The following is a 27,369-nucleotide window of genomic DNA, read 5'->3' as shown; positions in this document are numbered from 1 at the left end:
CTTTAAGGCAACGCTTAAAGAGTTTTCTAAGTATGGAGGCATGGAGGCAAGTTCTGGTTGAAGCTTTTTCAGCACAATGATTGGAATGCTGTCAGGGCCAGTTGCTTTACTGGAATCAAGGTTCTTGATTAGCTTGGCGACATCACGCACAGATATTTGTATGTTGCAGAGCGTGTTGTCTGTTATAGGAGGAAATACGGGGAGTTGATGGCCTTCGTCGCATAGGGTAGAAATAGCTGCAAAGTTCTTGGCAAATAGTTTGGCCTTGTCTGATACTGACGAGATGACATCAGGTCCATTGATGATAGTTGGGATAGAACGCACACTTCTGTTCAGGATCCTGTTTGCTATTTGCCAAAACTGATGGGAACCAAGCCGCTACTCAGCTACTTTGGATTTAACAGACTGGGCATATAGTTCCTTTGCATTTTTTATTACTCTTTTACAGTGATTGCTGGCAGTCCTGAAGGCAGCTTTAGTCTCAGTACATCTATTACGTTGGTAGCTATGGAAAAAGTGATTTCTGTGCGCGATGGCAGCAGCACATTCTAGGGAGAACCATGGCTGGCTGTTAGGTTTTTGTTGGAATTTTTTTGGATGGCATGAATCGGTCTATGCCTACAGTTAGCCATTTGGTCAGGTCTGATACTATGGAGGACATATCTTTTTTAAACATGGAATGCAGTGGTAGATCGGATATAAGTGTACGGAAGCTATCCCAATCAACGGTAGAGTATCGATATACAGTACGGTGGAGAGGTACATCTCCAGACTTATTGCATTTCATTTTTATCTTAGCTGATACAACGGCGCGGTCGGAAGATCCAAGAGAAGACAGAACAGAACTTGAACATAGCTCAGGGGAAGTTGTAAGAAAAAGGTCTAGAAGGCTAGCACACTGACCGGAGGTATCAGGCACTCGGGTGGGTTCGTGGATAATCTGGATGAGGTCATAAGCAATGGCAAAATCATGACAGAACCTCCTCTCATCATCTATCTTGTTAGAGTGGGTCAGCCATTCCGCATTGTGGACATTGAAGTCACCACAAATCTGGATGTTAGCTGAAGGGCGAGTAGACAGGATGTGGTCAATTTTTTCAGATATGCTCTTAAGGATAGTAACTCCGCTGTTGTGGGGACGATAGAGAGCGAATATAAATGCAGTGGTGTAAGCAAGTGCAACCCGGAAGCACATATAAGATAAATTAGGGTCTTCTCTGGAGATATCCCTACCACACAGAAAGCCATCTTTAATGTAGGCACATATTCCATGTCAATCTTGGGGGTCAGATTTAGATGTTAAGTTAGAGTATCCTTTAATTATGAATTCATCAAGGGAAGCGGTCAGCCTAATGCCAGTTTCACTTAGGAAGAATATGTCTGGTTTCGTCTCCTGTAATTGGGTTTCAACCTCTGGAAGGTTGGAATGGAGACCCCTGATGTTTGAGAAGGAGACATGGTAGTAGGGGTCTACGTTGGAGGATGGGGTTCTAGGTTTACACATGTTATTTTTCTGGAGGTATTTCATGTTGAGGATTGGGATTTGTCTTTTTCTTTTCCAGTTTTAACAACTAGTACTTTTACTTTTCTATGTTTAAATCTTAACCATATTACTTTTCATGCTCACATTTTTCTATGTAATCCATGGTTTTCCCAGGCTTTGCTTTGAAATAAAATTTTCTCTTTGTTTCACTTGTTACCTATGAATAATTAGCAACAGTACAGCTGAGCGACAGACCAGGACAGCAGTTTTTTTTTTATATTCTGTTATGTCATCATCTCTGCTGCTCCCAGCTAATTTGAGGTCGCGTAACAGATTTGGTTAATATGGGAACCAACAGCCAATTAAAAAAAAAAAAAAGAAAAAAGAAAAACTGTCTCTCTGTTCCTTACAAATTCTGAGAATTTTTGAACACAGTAATTTTATTATAACTTTTGTTTTACTGAACGAAAATAAAAAAATTTTTTTTTGAAATATAGCTGAGAAAATGACCTATGTACTGAAAAGTTTGTTTGAAATACGGTCACAAAATGAGCGAACAGTGAAGCTTTAATGCAGTTCTATATGAGTAAAACTGACACTTAACCATATATTCAAACACTACTTTGTTTGAATGAGATATATATATATATATATATATATCATTCAAACACTACCATGTTTGAATATATGGTTAAATGGCAGTTTCAGTCATTTAGAACTGCTTTAAAGCTTCACCGCTCATTTTTTGACTAAATTTCAAACAATTATTACAGTTTATAGATCACCTTCTCAGCCATATTGTGAAAAAAGTTTTCAATTTTCATTCATGAATTTACTGGTGTTCAAAATTGTAAAAAGACGTAAGGAGGTGAGCGACATTTTTTTATGACTGGTTTCCATAGCAACCACGTTGCTTCAGCAACTACTGCTGCTACTAATTCACTGCTGTCGCAAAAAAGAGAAGTAACAACTGAAGCAGACAGAATGAAAGGGAGATAATTGGGGGGATTTTATTGAAGCAGACAAGTGTCATACATTGTTATTTTACATATGTGCATGTTATGTTTATGGGGGCAAAAAAATAAGACTGAAATTAAAGAACAAGTGAATTTATTGGAAGTCTGGAAAAATCATGGATTACAATAGAAAAATGCAAGCATGAAAAGTAATATGGTTAAGCTTAAACATGGAAAAGTAAACTAGTTGTAAAAACTTGGAAAGAAAAGGACAAGATATTCTAGTAAAAAATATAAATAACTTAAAATATTACAGCTTTAAAATTGTTTTTAAAATGCAATTTAACATTATATAATCAATTCTTAATGCTGCAATATTTTAAGTTATAAATATTTCTTTTTTTTATTAGAATATCTTGTCCTTTTGTTTTCCAGTTTTAACAACTAGTCCTTTACTTTTCCATGTTTAAGCATAACGATATTAATTTTCATATTAAAAACCCTTTTTTCCATTATTTTAAAAAGAAAATACAACTTTGTTATATAGGGGTCGTGGAATTGCATTCATATATGCAAAAGATCTAGCTAATTTGCATATTCTTTTAAACACTCATTTTAATTAATTCCCTATTAGTCTTTTCAGTTTTCTCACGGGATGATCATCTTTAGTTAACTATTACGTGTAATTATTTTCATACAGATATTCTACATGATTTACATTTGTGAAAAAGGTTATAGTAAGCACAAACCTCTTTCTATATATATTTATGTATGCATATATACATTTGTTTAAATAATTTTGCCTACCAAACACCTGTCAGTACAAACATGAAACTTAATATATATATATTTGAACCCATGCAAAACTTTGTATTTGGGTTTTAGCCAGGGAAAATTGGTGCAAAAGTGTGAAAATTAAAAAATGGAATTTACCAGGTGAAGGTCGAACAACGGCATTATGAATATGCATGCATAATGTAATAGCTATTGGTTCATGTTTTAAATTTTAGCCTTGCAACAAACATGTCTTCATAGCTCAGACATTAACGTCAAAGGAAAAAGTAAATTGTAAGCTAAACGTTTTGGTTTCAATTTTCTGTGGTACACAAGTAATTTTTTTTTTAACTTTAAATTATTACTATATATTGGGTTCAATATAATAATAAATACAAAATCTTTAATTAATTAATTAATTTAAATCATTAATTAAAATATCATATTTAAGTGTATTTTATGACCAGCTAATGACAGGCAGCCTGCTAATATATATATATATATATATATATATATATATATATATATATATATATAATAGTATGTGCATGCATACATATATATTTCCCCCAAAAAACTCTGACCTTGATGGAGGGGAAACTAAAACTTGCTGCTATGGTTTCAAATGATCTGAAATAACAGCAAGGGGAGACTTGATTCCAAATATTTCTCATGTTATATCTCCCCTCTTTGGTTTTCATGCATAAAGTAAATTTCACAATGTATACGGATTATTTAATACTGGAGATATTCATAAGCATACCCTATTTCCAAAAGAGGGGAGATATAACACAGATATTTGGAATCAAGTCTCTCCTTGCTGTTTGTGTATATATAGTGTCCTGCAGGCCAGCTTCAGTTTTGCTGCTTCGGTTGCCTCCTCTGTGGTCCTGCCAGGCCACTAATATTCTCCAAGATTCTAAATGTTTATAACTACCCATTCCCCAAATTGAATTCTTTATAAAATACTTTTTTTGCTTTTCATAATGGTATTATTGGACAAACTCACCTAACATAATACAGATTAGCAAATAAATTTTTCAGAAACTCCACAAAAAAAATTTTTCAGTAAATCTCATTCATCAAATTAACAGTATTGACAATGTTGGCATTAAAAAAATAAAACAAAATGTTAAAAAATTCCTTTGGCTAAATTTTAAAGGATATTTTGATTTAAATGTGAGCAACTCAGCTGTTACTATTTGCATTCGAAGCAGATGTAACAAGCAATAGACGTAAGACAAAAACATTTCACTACGTGGTGCAGTTACTAAAACACCTGTTTGAAAAAAAAAGAGAAAAAAAGAAAGCAGATTGTTTTGTAATGGGCAAGGAGAGAAGAGGGTCACAGTATGACAATGGAGTATTGCTAGTAAGTAGCACGAAATGTGGGTCAATGCTTGAAGGTCATCAACCCATTTCAAAATTGGACTTTTTTTTTTCTTTGATTATTTTTTTTATGTGTCCTTGCATCTCTAGAGGAATTTTTTTGGCGCTTCTTCGATATAAAAAAATTGAATTTTAACTAAAGCAATGTTATCTATTTAATTATGTCAAAATTATAATATATCCAAAAAATTATGGAAAATGATAAAGTAGAAAATTAATTATTAACGAAAATTGCTTTCAAATTGTAAGGTTTACTTGAATAATAAACAAAGTTTTTATGATAGCAGGGGAAGTAACTATATGAAGTCAGAGGATTTCAAAATAACAGCAGATGATTGGATCATAAAAGTATGTTTTATGTAATAATATAGTAATATGTTACTAATTTTGACACAAGTAGAAAACATTGCTTTTTAGTAGAAATTAAATTTTTCAATTTTGTTATTCTAAAACAAACAGATATTTGATATTTTTTCAAATAAAGTTTTTATGCAAGAAATCATAAGCTTTACGAAAATTGATAAGTTGATATGCATCTAAAATTTGGGTTAGATTGACTAAGGAGGTTTTTACTTATTTTTTAAAAATGTTCTTTGGTATATCATACTTAAGTTTAAAATAACATTTTTATAGGAAGTTCAAGTGGTTAACGACACGGACTAATGATCTGGGTGTGTTAAGTTCAAATCCAGTTCATTCCACAGAAACATATGGTTCCTCTTCTAAGTACCCGTCATCTTTCTGGAAAAAAAATTCTAACAGGAAAGATATCAAAGAAACAAATGCCAACAATTCGAAATGAATGATGCTCACTAATAATAAAACCAAAACCAAATGAGGATGCAAATTCTTAAAAGCGACACCAACATGAAAAGAGGGTCTTTTTTTTTTTGTATCGATCTTCTGAGGATTTTAAACTAACTTTTATACTACTGTTCCAAAAATGTCCCTATAAACAATTTTAACTGCCACAAAATCAATTTTTTTTAAAATTGATCCTTAGATTTTATTTTTTTTACTTAAATTCACACCAAACAAAGCATTGGAGGTATATACATAGGGGCATCCTAAGTGGGGGGAATTGAGCAGCAAGATGTTTGTTCATATACATTTCAATATGTTGGTATAGTCAAGGAAACAGGAAAGAAATTCGAAAGGTTATTGATTTGAAGAAAGAATCTTTTAGAGTAGAAAATATCTCCAGCATCTGGAGATGAGATCCACTTGATTGTAGAGTTGGTTGGGATTATTTACATCAAGAAGGCACTGATGCCTCCATTCAATCTTGAAAGACAAAGGATACCCCCTGTAGGAGCAGCTCCACATGTAATTATGTGGAAAGAGTTGTGCAATCCCAACCACACCTCTCCTGAATCGGCACTGGTTGAGTCCAGTGGCAAGGAGAAGTCCAGGATGACTGGAAACAATGCCGAGATGAGCAGAGAACACATACAGCATCTGGAAGTCACAAATGGTCACCCATCTGGTACTGGCCAGGCTCATTGTTGCTTAACTTCGATGATCAGAGGGCACCAGAGCAGCAAGTTCATCAGAGCACATTCCATTGAAGTGCTTATAAAACAAGTACAGGGACAGAGGTTGAAGTTTATTAGACAGCCTTGAACCTATTGGAGATTCTTATTTTTAACCATGTTTAAGAGGAAGAGTAGTGGCTGGTGCCTGAATCAAGATGTGACAACAATTTGCATCAATGAATGGTGGCTTTGTAGAGATATTGGATATTGGCAGGTGTGAGAAGTTTTCTAGCATGGTAGAGACAGTCCACTTTACTTGCAGCAGCATTGTCAAAATCTTATGTATTTATTCCAAGAAACCTTTTCAACTGATAAACATGGATAAAGGTTTTTCATTTAAACTCAAAGAATATGAATTGGAACAAGTACCATCGAGGGTATTGCTAAAGCTGCTGCAAAGGTGGGCTCTCTCTACCATGCTAGAAAGTCGCTTACACCCAGGAGTATGCTGTACCTCTACAAGGCCATCATTCGCCCATGCATGGTGTAGTGTTGCCACATTTGGGCTGGTGCATCTGCTACTAGTCTCTCATTCCTAGATAAGATAAAAAAATTAAAAAAATGTTACCAACGTCCCACAATGTCAACTAACTTCTGTTCTATTGATGGAATTTTGCATCCTTGTGCCTATTTTACAAATACTTTAATGGAACGTGCTCCGATGAACTCTAAGCACTTGTACCCTCTCGATATAAACATCTCCAACTAAACCAACAAGCAACAAAATCCCACCACTAGACGACCCATAGTGCTGGAAAGCCTACTTAAATAGTTTCTTCCCTTCAATTGTTAGACTTTGGAATTCCCTCCCATGTTCTTGCTTCCCTGCAGAAGTTCAAGTATAATGTGAACAGACATGTTGTTGCTCAACTCCTTAATGTCTCTGCAAATTTTGTCTCAAATAGTAGCCCGTTAGATCCAAATGGCACTGTCTAGTTTGCTGTGAAAAAGCAGTAAAAATAAATATATCCATGTTACCTATATATGTTAGGTTGAGGAGCTTGAATGTTGGACTCTTGGGTGAGGTGTTATCAGCACATAACAAAAATAAAAAACGTAAAAACATTTCAAGTGTTATATTTTAGTAGTGGTAGCGATTATATATAACTACAGCAGCAGAGACAAGCAACAGCTCATGGTTCATGATTTTGAATCTGGTTTATAAGCTCAATGCTAATTGGTGCAAGAATTTAACGACCTTTTTGGCTTGCCCAATCAGAGATCATCTCTCAGCAATTAAGCACATAATAGAAGTTGATAATAACCAGCTTAATTCCTCTTTTCCAGTCAGGAGACCAAAGCAAGCTGACCTCTTTCACAATCCCAATCTTTTCTTCTGAGATGCAACCAAAACTCCCCGGGCTGCCTAGCTCTCGGGTTCAACAAGAAGCACCATTGACTTAACAAATATCCACATGCATACCTGACTTCAACACTGGTGTATGGTATGCATTCTTCATAAATGAACACTTTTCTCTTCCCTACTAATAGGATATTCATTTAACAACATGTAGAATTCCTAACCTTTTTTCTTCCTCCATATTCAAGAACTTATTCCGTTACTAACACTCTTTTCCATTTGTTTTTCCATATACCTTAGCAAAGATGATCTAAAAGTTGTCTTAAATGCTGGAACGAGACTTTAGCGTTTTCTTCTACAATTTTTAGTTGAAAGCTGCACAATCAGCCAAGATGTAAATAAAGCAGTCATTGCTCATTGTCCCGCATATTTTAATTTCATTGTATTTTCATGAGAAAGTTTGTTTCATATAAAATAGCATCATGAACATATTAGTTAAGCTATCTAGCTACCGCTAATTGACAATGTGTAGACTCAGCAGCCTAAAAAGAAGGAAGATGGCTGCCGAGTTCTTAGAATGCGTCCAACAAGTTTTATAAATGATATTTATGACAATGATTTTATGCGGAATGAAAGAATAACAATATTCCAACTTGACATAAAGTTGGCTGATAATTTTTAAACTATTCAGTGGCTTGCCAAATGTCTGTAAATAGCTAATTCTTGAAGATGTGAAATCTGCAACTTATGAGCACTGGACCGTTACTTGCGGTCAATTAATGGTTGGAGAGAGAAATGTTCAAAAGATGAATTTTGTCATTCAATACAAAAACTCTTGAGTGAAGCAACCTTTCCTTACGAACAATTATCTTTATATATGTACTAACAGGCCACCCAGTGTTGCCTGGTTGTAACATATGCTTAAATATGATATTTTAATTCATGCAGATTACATATTTATTATTATAGAGATAATTCTCTATTCATTAAAAATTGAAAAAATATTTGCCTTCAAACAAACTATTTGCACCATACTCATCAAAATTAGCTTTATCCCAATTATTGTTTGTTGCTATTCTGTATCAAGTGATCTAAAAAATTGAAAACTGAAAATTCTTTGTATCAAAATTTGAGAAAAAAAAAAAAAAAAAAAGTACTATCGTGCTCAAAATAAAAACATTTACCTGTATATTCTTTAGTGGCATCTAAAGGATCAATCCAGACAACTATTTGACTGATGGGGATTAACTGGTCTGTTTTAATTTTCGTATTTACAATTTCTGCATGTTTATTCACATCAGGTATATTATGTAAATCGACAGGTTTCGTTTCATGTTCTTCTGATATCACCTACAAAAGCGAAAGAGGGAAAACAACAAAATGATATCCTCTGCCTCTCAGAAACACAATAGCTTAAATTTTATAAATTCCTGTCTCAGAATTTTCAATATTCAAAACGTGTTTTATCATAACTTTTTACAGTTGACAACCGTAATAGTGATAGCTTCAAAAGTGCCTTCAAAAGATTGAAGTTTTTATTCAAGTTCAATCAAATTGACTTAATTTTAATAAAGTTTTTTTTTTTTAATCATTTTTCTTGATTTAGCAAGTCGTTCCAAAAAGTTGATTGGAATAAGCATAACTTAGCTTACAGTATCAGTTTTATTATTTATGTACAACAAAGACACGACAAACAGTTCCTACAGTTTTGCTTTTTTTTTCGCTAAAAATCTTTGTAAAAATAAACAAGTTTTTTTAGAGAGTTGGAGGGAGGGTAAAAAAATATGAGTTAACAATTTGGGTCAAACATAAGTTAAAAGAAAAAACTATTTTACATTTTTTCTTTTTTAATCGTAAAAGTGCTTTTTTCTTTTTTATAAGTTTTTTTTTTGTAAACAAAGACAAAGAAAAGCAAATATATCAACAAATCTTTTTCTGAAAAAAAATCTCGTTTATTTTTTAGAGATTTTCAGTGAAAAAAAAAAAGTAAAAGAAAAAAAAAACAACATTCTAGTCTGTAAATTAAAATCGATTGCTTCTTGTCCTTGGCATAAGAATCCCATGTTGCTCGAATGACATATCTAAATATCACATGAACAGAGAATAAGTAGCAAAATCCTTTCCAGTATCTATTTGCATTTTGAAGTTTACACCATTCATTTTAATTTCCTTGAAATTAAATTGAAAATTGAAATCAATTGAAATTTTCTTTGTGTGTGTGCGTTTTTTTTTTTCGTGAAAAAAAAAAAAAAAAAAAAAAAAAAAAAGGTTCCATTATCTAGGACATCTATTATTTCGATAGTCTTTATATTAAGCTGCCATTTACGCATAACTTGAAAGTGATTTTTCATTTTACATTTATTACATACTAGCATTTCAGCCCGCCGTTGCCCGGGTGTTTGGATGTGTATGTTAAGCAAAAAAAAAAAAAAAAAAAAAAAAAAAAAATTTTTTTTTTTTTTTTTAACTTTGACCCCTTAACATTCATTGTTTTGAGCACAAATGAAGCTATTTAGTTAGATTCATGTCCAAGGAACCTATATCTGAAATTTCAAGTGTTTAGACCCAAAAGTGGTGGAGGAGTATGGTAGAGTTCTCAAAGGTCAAATCGTTGAACTTTAACCCCAAACCGATCAAAGATTTTCCCAAATTTCAGTACCCTGTATATCAAATTTCGAGTTTGTAGACTGAAAATTGACAAAGTTATTGCGTAGGGAAATGTACACAGACATAAACACATTCTCTTTTATAGATATACTAGCATTTCAGCCCAGCGTTGCCTGGGTGTTTGGAGGTGTATGTTGAGCAAAAACAAAAAAGTGGTAGTAGGAAAGCAGGCTCGAACCCATACCACAAAGGAAAAAAAAAAAAAACAGGGGAAAAAACCCTGACGTCTTTGCTGTTATGACCACCGCCAAACCAGAAGTAACGTAGGTTTAAATTAAGGCTAGACAATCGAAAGGCGAGGATGACTTTCAAAAATATCGGCAAAAAAAGCGACCCCCCTGTAGAAAAGTGCCCAGTTGAAGGTGAAGATATTAATGATTATAGCCTATTTTTCAATATTTGTCGTCTGAAAGGTCGAACTTCAAAATGATACTGATCTTGTAAAAATCAATCACCTCTGTCGAAAGTTTTAGGCAGACATGCAATTAAGCAATGTCATTTCTTACGTTATTGCTGGTGGCCATCTTGGTATGAACGTTTGTGCATAGTTTCTCTGGGTTGTGCTTGCGCATACCAAGATGACCACCAGCGATAACATAAGAAATGACATTGCTTAATATCTGGAAAACTACTTATTTGCAGAAAATTTAAATACGATATTTGTTTTCAGCATACCCTAAAACCTAAAAAAGTAATCATTTTAAATGTTATGGTGGAAAGGTAAAAAATTGCCATTTTATTTCTTTGTTTACATAATTGAATTTTCAGTAAAACAGAATAGAAATGACAAAAATTACCATCAACTGGTGAATATATAGTTGTTGCTTAGCAGGAATCCTGGTACTGTGAAAGTTACATCAAGGGTCCATGTAGAGTACGATTTATTATTGAATCTCAGAAAATAGGGGTATATTTTGAGCCAGATAGAGAAGATTTACAAAATTGAAAATTGGGCTGGTCCCAAAATGCATAAGTTCTGGTCAACTATGAGAATTTCCATCTTTTACAGAAATCCAAAATCTATATGAAAAATTTTCTTCAATTTATTTCTGAGATTAATTCATATCTACACAATTTTTTTTTTTTTATTATTTGAGGGGAATAATAAATACCAGCCATAAATGCTCTTTAGGCATTCAATGGCTACACCCAAGATTAAGCTCTCCTTTGGTGAGGAGGCAGGAAAATGCTTATTCTCAATAAAGCTATATTTAAATACCACTATAATACTTAGTTTTGTTCATGAATAGACACCCACTGTATGATACCATGCACCAATTAAAAAAAAATTGAAATTTGTACATCTTAATTTATAATTCATAGCTTATGGTAAAGGAGATACATCAGATTTGACTGCATAATCAGAAAGAGCACACAATTTTACATAACAGTGCCAAGTTTCATGAGAATAGCTTGAAAAATAAATGGTGGTGAAATTACTGAATTTCTTGAACTGTTGAGATCTGTAATTTAGCCCACGGAAAAGCCTAAATTTTGGCACTTAAAATTCTCATAACTTTTGAACTACTGATGGTATTTGCATAATTCAAACGGTTTAAGCATTTTTACATAGCTCCTTTCATGCAAGTTGATAAAATAACAATTATCTAAAAAAAAAAAAAAAAAAAAAAAAAAATCAACTTTTAATGCTAGAAAAATCCAAGCTTGTGTTTTCATGCATTGAGTTTATTTGTCCGAGAAACAGATCAAGCTACAGGACAATCAACAATACAAAACAATAGCTCTATCTAGGGGAAGGGGGAGTGACCATAGAAAGAGGAAGCCAGGTGCACGTTATGTACTAAGGACGGTTTGATAGAGTTATGTTCTTAATTGAATAATGGCAATAACTCACAGATGCAGCGGGTGTGTTTGTTAAATGCACACAAGCAACTCGGCGTGTTCTCATGTGCGCCCCCTTGTAAAACGTTGGCTGTTTTAACATCATTGAACATTTATCTTTTCTGTTTATTTAAATGTAAAAGTCCTCTTTATATGCAAATTTGATATCTTTATATTTTTAAACCACAGTCTTTTAACTGACAGACATTTCCTGATGGGTTCACTAATTCCTTGAGTTAATGCCAAGAGTTTTGTTCTTTCTGCTATGAGCAATAATATAGGTATTATATAATAATAATAATAATATAAAACATTGTGATGATGTATAATATAGATATTCAATAATAATAATAAAATATTGTGATGATGTATAATATAGGTATACAATAATAATATTAAAATATTGTGATGATAATATAGGTATATTTTAATATTATTATTATTGTAATAATAATAATATTAAAATATTGTGATGATAATATAGGTATACAATAATAATATAATAAAATATTGTGATGATGTATAATACAATATATATAATATAGGTACAGGCATTGAAACTTGGGATGCATCCACATTGTTGTGGTGCTGTTTGAATGTATGGGCCACCATCATGAATGATTCGGATCTTTCTTTTAGTTAAGAAAGAAAGATCCAATTATATCAAATATTCATATAGTTATACAATGTAAGTTGATTTTACTAAGACCTTCATGTTAGAGATATCTAGTGTTATCTCCCTAGCTTCATCTAACTCATCGAGCGTGTGGTATATACATCCAAATATGACCATTAGATGAACTAAATCTAAACTCTTGGTAAGTCTAGCATTTTAAAGATGGTGAACTATCGCTAGATGAACAGTTTCATTTTATTTATTACAGAATATAAAATATCTACCCTATACTAATCCTAAGTCAGGGTGGCAATATTTTTAATAACATAAATATGGATACAGATACTGTTGAAGAGAAGTGCATTCAAAATGACAACAACAACAAATGAACAGGACAAGAGGGATGCTGGGAAATGCCATCATTAAAAACTGTTAAATATAGAGTTTTCATAAAACTGAAAATCTACAAGTTGCTAAAGTAGTATCCAATCCAATTATAAGAATTGAGAAAGAAATAGTAGGAGTAGCCATAAGACTGTAGGAACCTCAGGTGTTGCAAAAATGTTGAAAGCTGCAGGTGAAATATTAAACTTGAAAACGACCATGTTATAGTCAGCTAGAAAGTAGTCTCGTAGTATTGTGTTTCAGACGAACAATTCTAGGAAAAAAAAAAAAACTCTGCTCATAGAAATTTTGTTTATTTTAGGCACAGATAGAAAGTGAGGGAAATTGTTGACGGCTGTTGCAACAGTTTTATGGGAGCATAGATTGAAGCTCAGTCAAGCACTTACTAGAAAAGTAATGATAGAACAAAAATAGACTTGCAATGTCTCTTGTGTGGAAAAGGGGTAAGTAGGAAGGTGAAAAGGTTATTGCCTACTAGATTTCGAAGACGGTTTTGTATCCTTCCAGCCAGAAAACAGGTACTTTTACCAGCTATGGCAACAGAACTGAATCTTGTTTTTCATTTGTGTCTTAGCAGTACTGTTCATGTAGTTTCATATGGGTTGTCTGTATATTTACCGATTATTTAATACTTTCCTATGCTAAAAACTGAAGATCTGCAGCAGTTAAACATTAACGTCTTTTCTTTCATGGAGAGTGAAGTGGTTTAGTAACACAAGGACCAATAAGAATCTTGGGGGGGGGTATTAATTTTGATCGAACATATATTCAAACCCTTCAGGATTTTTTAAGTAAAGAGAAAACTTCCAGGCACTAACAAAGAAAGTCATTGCCTCTCTTTGCCCCAACCACCTTGACTATGCTTCACTAGAAGACATACAGTTTAGAGACATTCATTGGCCGACCTCTCTTATGTTATTACTGTCTTCACTGTGATACTGTTTTAACTTTTGCCAACCTACACCCAACAGTGAGTCATTTAAATAAATATTTGTGATCAATAGAAGAACTTTCTTTTCTTTTCATTTGATGATCTGTTTGTTACAAAATATGGGAGCTGGTATTACAGTTCATGTGAAGACCAAGTTCATGTGATAGACTGACTTGTTAAGTTACGGCCTTGGAGGAATGCTATGGAAAGTAAAAGTCTTAGAGTGAATGTTACCAAGTTCAAAGTGATAATCAGTGTTGGAAAGCTCCCCAAAAGAGTAAAGTTTTCTTGCTCAGTTTATAGAAAGGAAGTCAGGTGCACTTCAATCTTTTGTGATACTTATAAGCATTGCAGATACATGAAGTGCAGTATAATTACTGGTAGGTTGAGAGATTTTAACCAGTTTATGTACAAAAATTGTAAAAAAATGGATGAGAATTTAGATGCAAACAAAATATATTTGATGGTGAAGAATTAAGAATAGATGCAATAAGTTCAGGGACTTCTGTCATTACAAACTAGCTGAGCATTACCACTGGCAATTAACAGAAGAGTTTATCAAGCATGTGTATGTAGTGTGATGATGTATGAAAGTGAAACTTAACCAAGAAGGGTTGAGGATGTGTGTCGCATGGAGAGAAATGATAGGTGAATGCAACAATAAATGTGTAATGCAAGTATTAAAGAGAAGAAGCTTAAATCTGGATAGTATAGGGAGATGTATGCAGAACAGGAGACTTTGATAGTATGGTCATGCTGAAAATAGATTTCTTGAGTCAGTAGATGTAGTAATAAAGTTAGCATGTCCAATTCACAAAGGAAGTTCAAGAGAAACATGGAAGTCATAAAAATGGACTAGAGAGAAAGAAGGATCAATGAAACCTACCCAGACGGTTTTCTTTTAATTTTTTTTTATAGCAATCGCTCCAGTCAAGGCATAAAGCCACTTGATGTACGGATTTAATAAAAAAATAAAAAAATAAAAAAAAATTACTAAACTAGCCAACAATAAGTTTAATATGGATTGATTCCTATTCAGAAAACAGCGATTCTTCCTCTTATGAAAAATATCGCTCATGGAATGTGAGAACTAAAGGATAAAAATAAGGGAAGGGATAGATACAAGGATGTTGAAAGTAAAACCCAAAGTACACTTTAGTTTAGGAATCAATTTATTAAAGCCAACACAGGTCAGCATGTAAAACTGACTTCATCAGTATAATAATGAAAGACCGTTTGATCTGATTTTTATTAATTTATCTTTGTAAAATAAAAAAAAAATTATTATTTGCAAAATAAAATTAAAAATAAAAAAACATCACAGAAATAAGACAACAAATTAAAATGGTGAATTCATTTGCCCTCACCGCTTGGTAAATCAGACAAAACTAGTCGATAAAAATTGGCAGCTATTTTCGGAGCTATCGACTCAATATAAGCAAATTATCTGACCCTCCTCCATCCTTTTTCCATTTATAAACCACTAAATGGAAATGAAAATGATAAACATGGCAAACCAATTTTATTCAAGGAATTTGGTAATTAATGCGTATTATCTATATATCTATAAAAGTGAAAGTGTCTGTCTGTGTGTCTGTGTACATTTCCCTACACAATAACTCTGTCAATTTTCAGTCTACAGACTTGAAATTTGATATACAGGGTACTGAGATTTGAGAAAATCTTTGTAATCAGTTTTCGGCCAAAAATTTGGCTGTTAAGGGGTCAAAGTTCAACGATTTGACCTTTGAGAACTCTACCAAACTTCGACAATTTTGGGTATAAACAATTGAAATTTTAGATATAGGTTCCTTGGACAGGGATCTAACTTGATTTGAGCCCAAAACAATAAATGTTAAAGGGTCATAATAGGGGTCAAAGTTTTTAAAAAATTAACCTCTGCGGTCTCTACCAAATTACTCAGGCAATTTCTGGTCTAAACATTTGAAATTTTACATAAAGGGTATTCAGAGATAGGGCAAGCTTTTTAATAGGTTTGGGTCGAAAATTTGAGCTACCAATATATAAATGTATGCATGTATGTTTGCATGTCTGCCTAAAACTTTCAACAGAGGCGACGGATTTTCACAAGATCAATATCGTTTTCAGACGACAAATACCAAAAAATTGGCTAAAAACATTTCTTCACCCTCTACTGGACACTTTTCTACAGAGAGGGGGTCGCTTTTTTCACCGATATTTTTGAAAGTCATCCCCTCTTTTCGATTGTCTAGCTTTAATTTAAACCTATGTCACTTCCAGTTTGGCAGTGGTCGTAACAGCAAAGACGTCACGTTTTTTTTCCCCCCGTTCTTTTCCTCTTTCGATGGTACAGGTACGAGCCCACCTTCCTACTACCACTTTTTTTTTTTAGGGGGGGGGGCTCAACACGCACCTCTAAATACCCGGGCACCCATGCTAGTTACCAAGAAAATTAAGGTAATAAAAATGGTGGGTGGGGGTAAAGAGTGCAGATTTTTTTGTGCTCATTTACATTGTGATCTTCAAAACAACGCATTTCAGGTGATAACATTGGTGAGTTAGACTACAGCAATATTTTTTTTTTTTTTAATATATCTTTTAATCAAAAACCTTATTAGTTACGTAATTTTCGTCTTGAAAATTTTTTTTTTAAATTTAATAGAGTACAACATCTATTAGTTTTTAAAAAATGCATAATTATTGTCAGAATCGATGGTCATCATTAACATTGTGCAAACTTTGAAAAAACAAGGCAGATAATTCAAATTCCTGTTTTCAGCCATATTCTGACCATCAGCATGAAGAAAAGAGCGAAATATACAATTTTCTGTAAAAATTACTTTTACATATAAAAAATTATCTACTTTGTAGTGACCAGTCACTTCTCATGTAAATAAAAGAATCAAAACAGCCGGCATCTATTAATTTCAGGAACAATTTAATTTTGTCACCAGTCACCCATGCAGATCCGTGTCACATAAGAGACAAGGCTGTAATGTGTCATTTTAACATACAAATCCATGGGACTATATTTTTTATCTCTTCACATACGAAGACAGTAAACTGGTTGGAACGTTCAGGAGCACGCCAAAATTAAATCAATCCAGACAGCATTTCCGCAAGTCACCATTACTGCTGCCCGTCGTTCTCACACACGCTGGACTCCATCTAATAGATGTAAAACGGCATCATCAAGAATGTCAAAGTCTTAACAACTATTCCGTGATCTCCAGCCAGCCTTCCGCAGATTTAATAACGCAAAATTATCACCACATGGATCTCAACTGCTTATATAAAAAAAAATATGGCAAGAATAAGTGTCATATGAAAAAAACTGCAAACGAGACGAAATACACAAGCAACAATGGATGAATATTCTATGCTTACAAAGTTTGTCTCCTTAGTATTTCGCATTCGTAAAGTTTTCTTTGTTAAATTATGCTGACATTAATAACTTCCCCAGTCTTGGAGGAAGTCTTTAGTCGGTAGAAACTTTCAGTAATACATCTAATATTCTTTTTTCCACTTGAATGATGTTCTAGAATTCTTGTCTTATAAAAAATACACATCTCACTGCATTATTAATGGACCCCAATCTTTTTAATTTCACTAACATGAGACAGTGCACATTCAAGAAGGACTGTGGCTTACATATATAGCACACAAAAAATTATCCTCTTTTGGTTAATAAAAATTGTTATTTTAAATGTTTGTAATTGTTCCTGAGGCGTTGATATTTACTGAGTTTTTTTTTTTTTTTTTTCTTGCTAGAGAAAAAAGTTTGAACCTCTGTTCTTGACTTTATTATGAATTCAAAGAGTGGTCAATCCTCCTTCACTCTACAAATTTCGTAATTTTTGGATACATCGCTATTTTCTCATAACTAATACTATTTTTGCTTAAATGGGCATATTTAATTGTAGTCTAACTTAAACAATTTTGGAACTTACACTAATTTCGACATGACATGTAAGTACATAAGTCTTCACCAGAAATGCGTTGGTTTAAAAGATCAACGATGTAAAGAAGCACCTTTTTTTTTATATAAACTGATCACTAACAGCAAACAAAAAAAAGTAGAATAATATGTCTAATAAATTTGTGGATTAACAACCTCGGCAAAATTCCACCCCTTTCCGTACAACTTTTTTTAAAGTGACTACGTGTGAAAACTCTGAAAAACTTACCGGAAAGAATAAAAATATGTGGAGGTTATGTTTCATAATTTAACATAAAATGATATCCCATTTCCGAACCAGTCTAAATTCTTAAAGTAGTTAACCAACTTCTTTACGAATAGCACTAAGTCAGAATGAAAAAGTCGTAATTGCTTAACATGTATACCCCACCCTCACATTACAGAAAAAAGAACTCAATTTATTTCTCATACCATTTGTTTTTTTTTTGTTTTTTGTTTTTTTGTACTTATGCAGAGTAGGGACTGTAATATTTTTAGATAGAGTTTTCAAGTTAAATTCAATTTTTTCAGTATCTTCTGTTTAATAAATTGTTGGGTGAGAGTATACAATAGTTTATATATATATATATATATATATATATATATATATATATATATATATATATATATAGCACCCCTCTCTCTATATATTAAGAATGGATTTCTAAATAACGTTATTTCATCACGGTTTGTATTCTGCATAAGTACATATTTTTTTGTTATTCTGAGGCTTAACTCATTGTTCTAAGGGCGGTAACTATTTTACTAAGAATTGTAAGAAAAAAAATTTTTTTAACTACTTCATTTAGAAAAGTAACTCAATCATTCATTGATAATTTCTCACTTTTACAAACAGGCAGATTTTCCGTGTAGTTTTACAAATATCCTCGAATTATGTAATCAATAAAAGACTCAGTCAGTCGACACTGGTATCCCAATTAATATAATCAGAAGTTTATCTACTGTAAAATTAAACCAAAATTTTATTTTTATTGTTCAATGTTTTTAATTTTAAATAAAACACATTTAATCATTTTAAAACTTTATCTTTCATTATTTATTTTTGAGAACAATATCTACTGTAAAATTAAAACAAAATTGAGGGGTTTAATTTAACTAAGATTTTCTTATTCCGCATAGTTGAAAACCTACAAAAGTCGTTCTTTTAAAGAAAATTTTGGAGCTGGACCTAATGTAAAAATCTACCCAAAAGTTATCCGCACATGTAAATTAAAGATAAGTCAGTAAATAAATTAAAAATATTATCTGCACATACACTAGCCTTCTTTGTAAGGGAGCGGTTATTAAATAAATATGCTGGCTGCCCTGGAACTCAATGCCCAAGGAGTACCGTAATTTTTCTTAAAACATTTAATTGTAAGAAAAGAAATTTTTTTTTCACAACTACTTTAGTAAAATAGTTACCTCCCTTAGAACAATAAGTTAAAAATCCGAATAACCTTTTTTTTTTTTTTTTTAAATTATGTTTTTTAACTACCCTAAAACTTTAGAATGGCTTGAAAATGGATCATTTTACATTAAATTCATCCCTTATTCTATTTCTTCCTTACGTCTAGTTTTTCAGGGTGTTTGCACTTAATTGCCTAAAAAATAGAATTTCATTTTTTTGGAAGGAGTGATTTTGCAGAGGCTGTTAATCTACAATAATGCTGTATATTTGTTAATATTATGGCTAAATCCGATTTCAGTCGCTTAAATTATTTCACGAGAAATGGAGTTTGGCATTCTTAAAGAATTTAAGCCATATTTCAGTTTAAGACCACAGTGTAGTATCTGTTATGATGCATTTAATCATTTAATGTAAATGTGGGGGAAACCCTTTAATACTAAGGTAATTTTTTATTTTTGCCTAGTTCCAGAATGCCCCTTTTTAATGAGCTGGTTTCCCCCTCATTACAAACGATCTTGTGCCACATTTTTCTCTTGTGGGAAAGCAAGTAAATACCAATGGTAATAATAATTATTATAAATGAATAATTAATTTGAAAAAACCACTAAGCTATATCAAGTTTCATTGTACATATGTTTATATTCAAATGCCGGTAAAAAATTTAGTCATTACCCTTCAGAAAAAAAAAGGGTTAACTAAGGAAGAACGATAACTCAAGTTCATAATTTTCTGGTTTAAAAACAGTTATGAATTTAAGTTATCAACGTTTCGGCTATATTCAAGTTCTGCGTGTGTTTGTTTACTTCTGTTTTCTGCTTCACGATGAATGTCATGAAAATCTCTTCTGATTTACGTCTTAAAATTAAGCAAATGAACTTTGCTGTTTTTCAGAATAACAGAATATTTTTTAACTGGTAAACACTAAGCAAAAGGGACTTTTGCAGGGCAATCATCGTAAATTAAAACAGTCAGCAGAAAACAAAAGTAAACAAAGACATGCAAAACTTAAACAAGCCTTTTTTGTATGAAGATGGTGACTATATTTTTTTGTTAGGGACTTACTGACTTTTCAAGTGTACGATGTGTTTTAAAATTTAAAAACCTTTAAAGTTTGCAAAAATACAAATTCTGAGAAAGGAACCAATCTTATTTAGTTACCTGTTTTTTTTTTTGTTTTTTTTTTTACAAAGTTGTCACCACTTATCAAGGCTCGGAGGTCACTTGACGATAAGGGTTAATGACTGTACTTGCATTAAATAAGATCGTTACTTTACCCAGAATCAATATTTATGTGAAATTTAAAGGCTTATAACTTCTATTAAATATAAGAAAAAAAAGAGGGACTTCTGCATTACACAGACGGCGCCATTTTTTTTAGTACGTTTCGTTTCACTAAACTGTCGCCAGGTGGCGCTTCTGAGAAGCGCCGCTTCTCTCCATTCAAATTGTTTATTATTGTAAAAATTAGTGCTTGTTAGGCTATAGTCAACAAATCAATTTTTTTTATATATATATCGTTTTAGGCAAAAACAGCAGCCTTGCAGTTAAGTCCCAGTAAAGTTTGACACCTCTAGAAGAGTCACATCAGTACTTTACATCGTCAAAAAATAAATGCGATATTCGTTCTCAGCATATCCGAAAACCTATAAAAGCCAACAAATTAAAAGGTGAATGCCGAGGGTTCGGTAAACTAAAAAAATACCAAAATATTTTTGGTGCTAAATGCAGTTACTGATCTGCGCTATTTTTTTAAATCGTATTTTCAAGTTTAATGACTCTTTTGGTGGGTTTGTATTACTGTACACATAGATTCGAAAAAGTTGTCAAAAAACAAATGTTATCAAAGGATATATTTTTTGTGTTTTTATTCAATGTAACATGTTTATTCAGCTCGAAAAGCATACAGTGTTTACCGATGTATTGGAAAATTCAAAATGGCGCCCGACTCTCTCTTAAACACAGTAAGTTCAGGAAAAGGTGTTATAAATAATAAACTAGACAAAATACTGTTAGAAATTCGCTCACTATATGTTACCGTGACATAGGGTGACATATATTCAGTGTTTTTTAATAGTATTTTGTCTAGTTTATTATTTATAACACCTTTTCCCAAACTTACCGTGTTAAAGAGAGAGTCTGGCGCCATTTTGAATTGTCCAATACATCGGTAAACACTGCATGGTTTTCGAGCTGAATAAACATGTTACATTGAATAAAAACACAAAAAATATATCCAGTTTAGTAGAAAAGTAACTTATCTTGCCTTTGATAACATTTATTTGTTATATATTTGTTTTTTGACAACTTTTTCGAATCTATGTGTACAGTAATACAAACCCAATATGTAATTAATATAAAAAATATGGTACTCATGCACTTATTGATTCGTGCTGAAATAATAACGTTATTATTTAAAAATCCATTCTTAACATGGAGAGGGGAGGGTGTTTTGTACCTATTCTATACTTTAACCTTACAATTGAATAAAAAAAAAACATCATACAACTTTAATTAAACTTGCAAATACGATTTTAAAAAATAGCGCGGATCAGTAAGTGCACTGAGTACAATATTTTTTTTATTAATTACATATTTTTTTATTTTAAAACTAATAATTCGTAATATTCGTGATTTGACGGTGTAAAATACTGATCCTTCTAGAGTTGTCGAACTTTGCCGGGACTTAACTGCAAGACTGCCGCAAAAACAATATTACATATTTAATTGTCATGTCGAAAATAGTAATATATCCAAAAATTACGAATATTCATCGAGGAGACAACCTGCTATTGTGTTTTTAGTATATATAAAAAAAAAATAGAACAAATTTTGCAGCCATGACACAATAATATAAAATATTACTTTCGGATTTATGTCCCCTGTGTAAGCCTACTACCTCTACAAAAAATGCGATTTTAACCACGACCACCGAGAGTAGGTTCTCGGTAGCCACGTTTTAACCCAATTTTCTCTAAATGACTTAACCATAAATAAATTTCTACTTGATGATTTTTGGTAATTTTTGGATATTTTACTATTTTCGACATTACAATTAAGTACGCCATATTTTTATTATTTTTCTTTAGACAACATATTTTAAAAATCGATCTATCGACTGTATCTTGAAAACTATATTTTTGTTACAGTGATTTATTTTACTTTAATTAAAAAAAATCCAATGTTTTAATTCGAAAAATCTTTCATTTAAATTATTTAAATTGTTCGTAAAAAAAAACAAAAACAATTCAATACCGCTTTAATTCAAAAATTGTTTTATTAAAATTATATTTTCTTATGCAAACTTTTAATAAATTTTTACAATTATATATGAATATATTTTTATACAACAAATGTTTTGGTTTTCAAATATTTGTGTTCAGAAAAAAAAATCTTGTTTGTTATTTATTTGCCGTGTTATTTGACCATGGAGAAATTGGAGTTATCGCCTTCTAACAATGGCGCCGTCCGTGTAATGCAGAAATGCAAAAAAGATAACATAAATACGTCGCATACGAGTAAGAAAAGTAAACAAAATTGTTTTTCCCTAATTTTCCAACTGTATTTACTTGAAAAAGAATTTACGTAATAGGTGCTCGTGATCTTTTAAAACAATGTAATCCTAGATTTTTTTGTTTCTTTCTTTGTTTTACGTACTTCTACACTTTATCGCTGAAACTGGAGACGTCATTTTATTTTTATTTATTTATTTATTTATTTTTTACACCACTTATCAAGGCCAAGAGGTCACTCGAGGATAAGGGTCGAAGAGTGTACAGTAGAAATTGGACAATATAGTAATCGTTAGTAAACGGAAATTCGGTAAATTTGTTAAGTGGAACGGCTAATCAAGAACTTGTTTACGTTAGATTTGAAGACAAACGAATTTAGGAAAACCCGTCCCGGGAAAACTCGACCCCTTTCGCTAGGTAGGAAAACTGGTCCCTTATTGAATAAATATCGTTTGAAAACACATTTTATGATCGTTCTTGAAGGAGATATTGTTTGTTTTGTTTTTTTTAAATAGACTTTTTTTAAAAATATTTTTACTTGTTTAATGTTTTTTGTTTTTTAAATAAAATCGATTTTCTAAGTGTCCGTTTTCTACCTAACTGGCTAAGTTCTTAGTGGTTTCACTTATTTTAAAACGTTTATTATGTTCATAAACGAGACTGCATATTTTTTTTATATTAATATAAAAAGAATTTACTTATTTGCTGTTGTTTATAAAAGGGTATAATCGATTTTTGGTAATCTCCAAAAATACCGTTAGGGCTTACAACATGGCCGCCAGAAGAGTCACGTGATCCGGTTGATCCAAAACATGAATCGTGCAAATGGAAAATGTCTACGCACGTTCGTAGACATTTTGTAAACATTGTTTTTAAAAAATAAAAAATAATACTTCTATTATGTTTTAAACGACTGTAATAGTTTATTTTGGAAGTATATTTCATAAAGAAAATTGACAACCCACTTTAAAAACAGAAATTACGAGTTTTATATATTTTATTCGCAGTTTTTTGTTGGGGGTGTCAAAAATCCCGCCTAAAATTCTGATACACCTAGTCGACCACTTGTTTGTTCTGAATAAAATACTTTTTATAAACAATGTTTTAACTAAAAACAACCTAAGATTGTTTCTCAAAGTTTGCCTATTTTTATAACATTATATCAACAAAAATTAAATACAAACAAATTGTGATTGTTTGTCAAAGTTTTCCTTCAAGGCTGCGTTTTCCATTTGCACGATTCATGTTTTGGATCAACGGGATCACGTGACTCTTCTGGCGGCCATGTTGTAAGCCCTAACGGTATTTTTGGAGATTACCCGATTTTTCTACCTCGCCGACTATGTTGTTTAATTTATTTGGAATCGTTTATTCGGTAAAGAAAAAAAAAAACAGCTGAGAAAACAAACAAAAAACATGTCGAGTGTTACGTGAGAACGAGAAATAATGTATATATTATATATATATATATCACAAATTGAAGATAAAAGATCAATAAATAATATATTCAAATTTAAAACAAAAAAGTAGTGTTTTTCTTTTAGAAATTTACCTGTAAAGTCAGAAGTTTAAAACTTTTTTTTTTTTTTTGTGCTAGTGCAGAGTGATCCGGGTTATTTTTAAAATCGTATTTCCAAGTTTAATCGAAGTTTTATTATATGTTTTTTTTATTCAATTGTAATGTTAAAGTATAGAATAGGTACAAAACACCCTCCCTCCCCATGTTAAGAATGGCTTTTTAAATAACGTTATTATTTACGTCCGGATCACTTTTTTTTTTTTTTTTAATGAAACCTTGGTCCTTGCTCCTTTAATTGAAAAAAAAAAATTAGGGTTTGAATTACATTTTTCGAGTAATAAGCTTGGAAAGACAGGCGGTCGAATTATTCAATATTTTTCACAAAGTTTCTGACACACCTGAAGCTCAGTCGAACACTTTCCATGAAAATAACGATAAAGCAGAGACAAACTCGCAACATCTCTTCTGTGAGATAGAGGTTGCAGGGAAGAAAAAAGGACATCTTCTACGAGGCTACGAAGTCTATTTTGAACTCTATCAAGGCAGTACAAGTCCTTTCTAGCAACTCCTGCCCAGATGTGGCAACAGTATTCCATCCTTGGACGTACCAGCCTCTTATATAGATAGAGAATTGCATCAGCAGTGAGATATCTACTGAATCGATAGAAGGATCCAACCATTTTTTCCAGCGGCCTTGGCAACAGATTTGATGTACGAGTTCCATTTAAGATAAGTAAAGGTCAAGCCCAGAAGCTTGTCAAAACTTGAGGCCTACTCAAGACACTTCACTTCAATTGATGCCAGATGTGGATCACTGGATCAGAACGTTGATGATGTAAAGAGAAGCTTGGTTTTAGATGCATTAAAAGTAACCAGCCACTCTTTTCCCCATTGTACCACGTGCTCAAGATCAGAGGAGAGAGAATCGGAGAGAACTTGGTCGTTTCGTTTACTGTCTTAGATGTGCTACCATAAATGGTAGTGTCATCAGCATAAATGTCTACAAATGATGTAAGGATGTGATTTGGAAGATCATTAATGTAGATCAGGAAAAGAGTTGGGCCCAGGATAGACCACTGAGGTACTCCAGCATTAATACTGTGAGCTTCTGATTTTTGCCCATCAACTCAACTACTACTCTTATGAACCTATCAGAAAGAAATGATTTAATAATTAAGACATTTTCAGCTATACCATAGCTGTGAAGTAAACCTTTATGCCATCAAGACCAATTTGCCCTAGAAAGGTTGCCTCCGTCGAGAGATTCGCTAATCCTATGAGATATAACTGTAAGCACATCTGCTGTAGATCTAGCAGAACGGAAACCATATTGTGTGTCACTAAGAAGCTATTTCGCGCACCAAGGAAGAAATCAGTATTTTAAACTATGGCCGAAGCATGAAATAAATAACAAAAAAAATTAAACTGAAGAACGATTGATTTTTAATAATCAATTTTTCATTTTTCGTGCTAATGCAGAGAGTGATCATCCGCGCTATATTTAAAATCGTATTTCCATGTTTAATTCAAGTTTTATTATGTTTGTTTTTTTATTCAATTGTAAGGCTAAAGTACAGAATAGGCACAAAACACCCTCCCCATGTTAAGAATGGCTTTTTAAATAATAACGTTATTATTTCAGCACGGCAGCTCTGCATGAGTACCTAATTTTCTGTTTTTAATAAAAAAAAAAAAAATTCTTTGAAAAACTTTTCCGTTCTCATTAATTAAATCGACACATTTTCAATTAAACAATTATGGATATATGTTCTCTTTCACTTTCTTTATTTACTTTTTTCATAGTTCTTTCCGGACGTTTATCTAGTTTAATTTTTTTGTTATTTATTTTTAACTTCGACCATAGTTTAAAATACTGCTTTCACTCGTTTTTATTTATTTATTTTTTATATTAAAAACAGAAAATGAAAAAGACATTATTAAAAATCAATCGTTCTCAAGTTTAAATTTTTTGTATTTATTTCATGCTTCGCTTCGGCCATAGTTTAAAATACTGATTTCTCCCTTGGATTTTATCGACAGGTGCACGAAAATGGCGTCTCCAGTTTCGGTGATAAAGTGTAAGTACCTTTTTTGTTTTGTTTTTTGTTAAAAATACAAGTAGCACATCTTATAGTGGATCATTTTCATCATTTTCTGAATTTATACTAATTTCGCCATGACATGATAATGTTTACACTCGAAATACGTTCGTTTTAAAAGATTACCCATCTATACAAACACCTAGTAAGAATTACTCTATTTCACTCAAAATAATTTAGGTGACTAAAATAGGAATTAACCCAGTGTTATTTAAGGAAATGAAAATTGGATGCGCAAATAAATAGTCATTTAATAATACAAGACTTCTTACTTTCAGCTCTGGAAATGCTTTGGCCATTCCGTATAGAATTTCTCGGTGAGATTCCATGTCACCTCTGGTTTTTAATTCGTCCGCTCCTTCTTTCGTGATACTTTTCACTTGAACACCGAGCGTTTTTTCTTCACGAACCTCTTTCACTCGTTTGCCCCCACGACGAGCGAGTTCGATGCTGACAGACAGCAGCTCCTTCATGCTGACCCTTTCCTCCTTTCTGAACAGATTGGGCAAACCAAAATTGTATATAAACCCGCATGCCACGCATAATATTAGCAAAACCGCTCCGATCGGATTGAGACGAATGTTGACAGGAGCCATCTTTCCTCTCAGACTGTACAACCTCAACGACGACAGAGTTACTGTCTGTCTGTGTAGAGAAAAAGATTTGGCAACTTTAGTTTCGTATTTTTATGGCTCCAATAAATTCAACCTGACAAAAAAAAAAAAAATCTACAGCATGCACGCACCCGTCACGGAACAAAAATGTCATATTCCCAAAATCACGTAAATTGATCAAATAGTTTTATTTTTTATAAAGAAAATCATTTTCAAACGATTTAAAGCAATTAATGTGAACTAAAATCGGTAGCATTACAAAGCTGATCTTACAAGTTTGAGTTATTGTGGGCTTATCTGCTTTTTTTTTGTTGTCTTTCAAGGTGGTGACGCGAGACAGTCTCTTTTTGCTTGCTCCTAAAATTTGCTTTTCTTGGTT

The 27,369-nt window shown here is 32.3% G+C and overlaps 1 protein-coding gene across 1 annotated transcript in view; it reads right to left on the bottom strand.

Moving 5' to 3' along the window:
* Nucleotides 1–27,043, bottom strand: part of LOC145287843 (inositol monophosphatase 3-like) — a 47,093-nt gene extending 20,050 nt beyond the window's left edge. Inside the window, exons 1-2 of the mRNA XM_080135719.1 lie at nucleotides 26,649–27,043; nucleotides 8,622–8,787 (exon numbers count right to left, since the gene is read on the bottom strand). Coding sequence (XP_079991845.1) covers nucleotides 8,622–8,787; nucleotides 26,649–26,972 — 490 coding nt within the window. The 5' untranslated portion in view covers nucleotides 26,973–27,043. The remainder of the gene's footprint in view (nucleotides 1–8,621; nucleotides 8,788–26,648) is intronic.
* Nucleotides 27,044–27,369: the final 326 nt, after the last annotated feature.

The sequence above is a fragment of the Euprymna scolopes genome, chromosome 11 (genome assembly GCF_053919585.1).
Source record: "Euprymna scolopes isolate OS-2025 chromosome 11, ASM5391958v1, whole genome shotgun sequence".
NCBI lineage: Eukaryota > Metazoa > Mollusca > Cephalopoda > Sepiida > Sepiolidae > Euprymna > Euprymna scolopes.
The sequence above is the reverse complement of the archived record's forward strand: the minus strand, read 5'-3'. Positions and strand labels throughout refer to the sequence as shown.